At 39.0% G+C, this 6,632-nt stretch overlaps 1 protein-coding gene across 5 annotated transcripts; it reads left to right on the top strand.

Moving 5' to 3' along the window:
* The first annotated feature begins 318 nt into the window (after window positions 1-318).
* Window positions 319-6,413, top strand: sptssb (serine palmitoyltransferase, small subunit B). Of its 5 annotated transcripts, XM_015360946.2 has the most exons (3): window positions 319-463; window positions 1,047-1,136; window positions 4,725-6,413. In XM_015360946.2, the coding sequence occupies exon 3, from the start codon at window positions 4,757-4,759 to the stop codon at window positions 4,997-4,999; it is 243 nt and encodes an 80-aa protein (XP_015216432.1). In that variant the 5' UTR covers window positions 319-463; window positions 1,047-1,136; window positions 4,725-4,756; the 3' UTR covers window positions 5,000-6,413. The 5 variants fall into 5 exon arrangements, with proteins under 5 accessions (XP_015216432.1, XP_015216434.1, XP_015216430.1 ...); XM_015360948.2 differs by lacking the exon at window positions 1,047-1,136; XM_015360944.2 differs by lacking the exons at window positions 319-463; window positions 1,047-1,136 and adding an exon at window positions 473-600.
* The last annotated feature ends 219 nt before the right edge of the window (window positions 6,414-6,632 follow it).

Raw genomic sequence — 6,632 nt, forward strand, 5'->3', positions numbered from 1 at the left:
CTGTTAACTCTTAACGACTAAAATATTACCACCTGAAGAAGGCTCCAAAGCCGAAACTTAGTGTTTCCTTTCTGTTCCTTTCAGCGAAGAATAAACCTTTAGCTGTTTCTTTGCAGCCTACGCATGCTGACTCAGCTCCGTACTCGACCGTCTTCAAAAATACTGTCACTACAAGCTACTGTATGTTTGCATTAGCTCTGTTGTAAATTTTAATTAAACCCTTTACGTTTTAATGTGTAAAAGTATTTTTTAAAAAGATACTGCCGCCAATAGATGAGTTTGGAGCTGTATGCACCCTCTAGATACTTAAGTCTACTGTCCTTGTCCAGACTATCGACATCGTCTGCGCGTTCACCTCCGAAATTGCTGCGTTTCAAGCAACACCGTGAACGCGCCTCGACAGCCAGCGGAGCCCGTGAAATGACTGGAGTGAGATGCTGATTTCTAAGGGGAACTGAACTCGGTACTGTACTATAATTCTGCTGCAGTGAGGGGGAAAACAACCACCTTTATCTCATGCTGTTTCTGCGATACCTATTTTCGGTCTGCCGCGGAACTGCATGGTCTATGACATAACGGATCAGGAACGTTTTTCAAAACGTAAATGTCAAATGTCCGGCTGACTTTGTAGTGTCTCTTTGCGGTCCTTGCAGCCTACGCCATTGCGTGTGTCGCCAGATGACTGGGGATGGGGGGGTTGTCTCGGTTGTCGTTGTATACACATGCATTTTTCTAGCATCGCTTGCATATTTATATTTGACGCTTGTGCCAAATTTTGCAGCATCTTTAAATTAGAAGAAAAGTGATACTTATGCTGTTACAGCGTTTCCTCTGCTGAAATACTGCAGACGGACTCCAGGGTCCGCATGACTGCGGTGCATCATCAGTGTGATGGCAGGCTGTTATGAGGATATTACAGAGGGAAAGACAGAAAGTTCAGTAATTTCGTTGCACGTACCAATTGTATCAGTGTGGAAGTGACGGTTTTCGGAAAAGCAAACACTGCTTCAAACAAGCTTTTTTTTTTTACTTTGTTTTATACTCAGCCTGTGTTGGGACGAGGCGCGCAGGGCTTCATCTGTAATCTTTTCCGTGTGCTTTAAACATACAGTACTGTACACCCATCTAACGCACAGGTGAGTGTAAACATGAATAGTGGGTGTGGTAAAAGAAAGGTACCTGGTGGATGGTGAACAGGTAGGGCAGCTTTTAGATTCCATAAAGCAGTGGCACACTGGTGGAATTCTGTCAGTTCGCTTCGGCGTCTTGCAATAAACCTTACCCACTAACAGTAGAGTTAAAAGGAAGGTGATATAGGTGAGTGTGATATTTCTTGCTATCGTTTTTTAAAAAACTGTAATTAATCACTTTGTTTATTGGCTTTGGTCTCGGGGTAACGCTTAAGTGAAAGTATTTGTCCCAAATATATATAAATATGTGTGTTTTTTTAATGATACACTTGGAAAATGTGAATACTTTTCCCCATTTTAACACACTGACAGAATTGAATGAGGAGGGGGTGACTTTGACCAAGAATGTCTTTGAATACAGTTCAAATACAGCCACCCGGTCTTGAATCTGGGTTTTAAATTTTACCCCTATCGCTAAGAAAATATTTCCATTTAAACGTATTACATCTGTGCTGTTCTCTTCTGTTACAGATCAACCAGAATTAATGTCACAGGGTTTGGCATTACACATTGTTCACTTGCTCAGTGAACAATGTGTAAATGAGACATCAATTTACATTTACAACGAGTTTCAGAGAAGGCTCGCCTTAACACGTTCAGACAAATTTTGAACGTGTCTGGATTAATATCTGTCCTTTAATATCCGTATTTATATCACTTATTTAGTCATTGTGTTGTGTTCCATTGAAGTCTTAACAATTCAGCTGGGCTCTGACGACTGCTGTCCCGTCTGGACCCACACGTATAAGTTAGAAAACGTGTCATACTGTACTTCTCGACAATGTATCATAATTATTTCTCCAATTAATACATTACCTTTCCTCATCCAAATTAGGCAGACAAGTAACCATTTTATTATGCATATTTATATTTTTTATTCTAATAAAAAGACGAGTTTACCGGGGTTATCTACGGGTTGCCCAATTTGCTTTGTCCTGTCGACTTTCATGAGTGGTTTGGTGCCACTTTGCACAACTGTACACTACTAAGCAAGCAGTGTCATGTCAGAAACATACTGTTGATTCTCCCACATATACAGTAAAGTATTTAATTATACTCTATAAATAATAATAATAAAGGCGGCTTACCAATGTGCGCCAGATAGTTACAGTATGATTTGTTAATGCTGTTCGTGCGTTTTCCTAAATTACAGCTGGAAAGGTTGTTAGGCTCAATTTGTAAGCAAACGGGGGGGATTTTACTGAAGCAACTGTACTGTATGTCAAAAGTACAGCTAGCCCCCAGAGGGTGGGAATTCAGTGAAAGATTCCCTAAACCTGAACTTTTATTTATGTCTGGCCTGTTTAAAATGAAAGGGAAACTGTCATCGAGTGGCTTATTTGATCAAGTCTGCCTGCTGGGATGTAACACCTAGCCCCCCTCGTGTCTTATTAGAGTATTGTAGAACACCAGGGCAGACTCGGGAGATTTCTGCGTGGCACTTCTCTGGTTACCCTGGGATTCCTAGTTAACAAAAGGTGCTGCACACTTAGCCCTGGGGCACTGCCTAGTGCTGGAAAAGGCTTCGTATTCCAAAGGCTACGGAATAAACATTACAGCACAAATGGCCTGCATATGCATTTAAAAATAATAATGCATACAAAATATATACAGGCAAATTAAACATACAGTCAAAAATAATGATTGATATAGCACTTTTTTTCACCCTCAAAGGATCACGAAGAGCACAAAGTTTCGTTCATGTCTGCCAAGTTAATGGATTTGTCCAATCTACTGTTACAAGATTGGAAAGTGTGCGAGTTTCGCATTACAAGAATCCCTTGCCGGTCTCTTTCCTTTGCCGTGCAGCTCCCCCTTTTAATTCGAGCCGATGAAATAATTGCTAAGAAACAACAACAGCGAATCGCTGCCAGGTGGCGGAGGCAGTTTGCGTGCAATCTCATGTGTCACGCTGCCGTATTTTCGAAAGCGCAGTCCTCCGCTACATTTGAAGCAGAAATCTGCACAGGCTCTGACGCTGGACAAAAGTGTGTTAAAAGCTCAAGGGGGAACGTGTTTCATATTATTGTACTCAAGATTAAAGACGGTTTCTAAAGAAGAACTCACATCCTCTTTACCCATCGATATTAGCATCCCAGGCTGGAGGTGCAGAATGGCCACTTTTCCATATTCACTTGTGGCTACTTTCCTGCTGCTTCTGTGGGCTGGTTCTGTGAAGGTGGTTTCTGAAGAGCCTGCAACTGTAACAAACAGGGGTAGCAGGGCACAGGGTGACATCAGGATACAAGTGCACGCACCGGCCTTCTTGCAACACTGCCTACAAGCAGGCACGATATACTGTATGTGATGTTCCGTTACAACGAAATGTCAAATGTGCTCGTTTCCAGTTTTTCAAGTGTTTTAGTGGCAGTTTGACAACTATTATCTTTTATATCATCTATACCACAAACTCTTTCATTTTTACTTTTTTTATGCATTAATAAATGAAGCGTAAATCTGTCAGTGAGTCATGGGACATTGTAAAATCAATTTTTGAAACACCTGGTTCCTCATTCAGAAAGCTTTTAATTATTTTCGTCCCAGGTGTGAGTAAAAAAACAAACTAAAGAAACAACTGTTCTCCCTAATGGGTGACCTCATTATTCTAGAAAACTTAGTTATCAGTCATCAGCTAGGCCATTATGAATCTTATTAGATGAACCTGTACCCATTGGTGACACAGTACAGAACCAAACCTCAGTATAATTCTCCTAAGAGTTTAAAATAATTCCTCTAACAGTATAATTCTTCTAACAGTTTAAAATAATCCATCTAAATCCTCAAAATGATCCCCTCTAAAACAGGGTGGGTCAATCCCAGTCTATATGAGCTGCAAACCAGCAGAGGTTCTGTGGCCAGTACATGAAAAAACACTGCAAATTAATGTACAACCAGCAAGAAAGAATACAAGACAGAGGAGCCTCTGGCAAACACAAAAGCATAAGGTGCTGTGTGTTTAACTTGTTTTCTTTTAATCTGGGGCCTGTGTGTCAAAAATAACTAACAGCCCCTGACCTGGGGAAATAGTAGAATCAAGTAATTGGCTTAATTAAGCAAATTAAAGCTCATATGGAAGAAGAGCTAGAAGACCTGATGGCCCTCAACAGTCTGGACACATACTGTACAGGGTTTCATTCCATCTGAGCTCTTCGTTTCATTGAGCCCCTAATTGGACCGACGAGCTGCTTGACTGGCACATTTACAAGTTTGGTTAGTCTACTCACAAGCAACCTCCACCATGGTGAAAAATCAAATAGTTCAAATTAAACCTATTATTAAGTCAGTACAGCATTCACTTGTGTAGCCGAGGACCTCCAGTCAGTGGATTTATCATTTCCAGCTCAAGGGGTAGAGTTACACACACTGGTATTTTTTTTATAGATTTACATAAATCAAGCCATGAGATCGATGTAGTAATGAAGATCTTAGATGTAATGAAAAAAAAATGTCATAGCCCCCAAGGACCAGATCTAACAGCTCATGCAATTGATATATTTGTGTATTTGTGTGTTTGTGTGTCTCTTGTGCCTCTAGTGTGGCTACCCTGTCCGTTTCAAAGTGGCCCGATGGATGTGAAGAGCCTGAAGGAATATATCTGCTGGCTTTATTACCAGTACCTGCTGATCACTGGAATCTATGTGTTGGAACCTTGGGAACAGTCGATCTTCAATACTGTTTTATTCACGATGATCGCAATGGTGGTTTACACTTCTTACGTCTTCATTCCAATCCACGTCCGTCTGGCCCTGGAGTTTTTCTCTGGCTTCTTTGGAGGCCAACACAAAAGTACTGTTGCCTTGATGAACTGACTTTCGACAGCAGCGGACTTCTAGAGCATGAGTTGTTGTTTTTTTTTAAATAAATAATTTCTTCCGCGGAAGATTGCCAGCAGATCACAACTTTCATTTCTATCTTTTCGCTGTCAAGGAAGGACTGAACATGTTTTATTCGAGTTGTCTCGGCAGAATTGGCACTTGGCAGCAGTAGAGGTTTCCCAGTAGTCCAACCATTCTCGGCTGTTTCTTCCCATCACTATCCTGTGTTGAAACCATATTAAGGCATTTGTTTCTGAAAGATGCACTGAAGTTTGCACATAGGCAGCTCTCATGTTGACTCAACTATCAATTCGGAAAAAAGAAACTGAATAAATATTAATCACACCTGTTTGTTCTGACTGTATCCAATATAATTGGAATCTATCTATAAATTGACTGTAACTATATAAAGAGGAATGACTAAATCCAATTTTCTGCTTTCTGTAAGAATAAGAATTTCAAAGTAACGGGAAGGTTTGATATTGTGCATCGTGAAATTCAGCACTTCTCATGTAGATACAGTATGTGTAAACACAAACACTTGGAGTATGTTTTGTCTTTAATGTAGTACAGGGTTGCACATGAGCCCAAACGCTGATCAAAATACATTCTGTCTTTATATAACGCTTTATAGTCACTACAACTTTACATAATCTTGCAATGCCCAGAGCAATATTGACTGTGTAAGTCTCAACATGTCTGAAACTGCATTAAACACTGTGAATAAGAATTTACTGTAAATTATTGATTGCTAGCCTTGGTTGCTGAACTTGATGGACTGAAGTAATTCTGCAATATTTTCAAAGCAGCCAAACTGAGAGATCTTCTTATGCTTGTCTCTTTTAACTTCTCTGTAAATAAACTGAAAAATGGACGAACACAAAAGATCAAAGTATAAAGTTTCCATAAGTGTAAAGTTATTTCTATTTCTGTTTTTTACTTTCCCTTATGGTGAAGGGTGGTTGAACAATATGCATCTGTATAGATAACTATTAATGTCTGATCTGTTACTGTGTTAATTAGCAGAGTATGCTTATCTTTATTATGAATCACTAAGTACAGTATGTTCACTTTGGTTAATGTTACAAACCTATTGTATCTTTAGGTTAGAGCAGTATGTGTTGTTCACTTGATAGCTGTCATAGTGTTAAGCAATGTGAAGGGTAGTATAATACTAATCTTTTATATCATTTAAAACCATGAATGTTAAATGGTAAAAACTAGAGAATTCAATGAACAGGTTGCTATCAAGTTAAGACACTTCTGTAATAATCTTGTGAGAATGATGTTTGTCTTGTTTAAATTATGCTTTTTTTTTCTTAGAATCATTACAGTTTCTAAGAAAAATGTGTAGTTTTGCTACAAGTATGAATGTTTCTTGAACTTTAAATAAAATAGAAATAAATACTTTTACGTGTGGTCTTATTATGAAGACATTTTTTTCTTCATAATCGTGGGACTGTAACTCAATGTTATGTGAAAATTTTATTGATAGTGACAGACATCTTTAGCAGGCTAAGTAACCAGTTGTCATCATATATTTTATGTACAGTAAAAGGCATGGAACTCTATTAATAATCACCACATTAAATGATTTCCAGAAGAGGTTTTGCAATGCAAATCAGTT

The sequence above is a fragment of the Lepisosteus oculatus genome, chromosome 13 (assembly GCF_040954835.1).
Source record: "Lepisosteus oculatus isolate fLepOcu1 chromosome 13, fLepOcu1.hap2, whole genome shotgun sequence".
Classification (NCBI taxonomy): domain Eukaryota; kingdom Metazoa; phylum Chordata; class Actinopteri; order Semionotiformes; family Lepisosteidae; genus Lepisosteus; species Lepisosteus oculatus.

What these genes read in the sequence shown, in the direction of transcription:
- sptssb (XM_015360944.2), top strand. Translation starts at nt 561, where the DNA reads ATGGTCTATGACATAACGGATCAGGAACGTTTTTCAAAAC. An exon ending in TCAGGAACGTTTTTCAAAAC is followed by an intron (nt 601 to 4,724) that starts GTAAATGTCAAA and finishes TTGTGCCTCTAG; the next exon opens with TGTGGCTACCCTGTCCGTTT.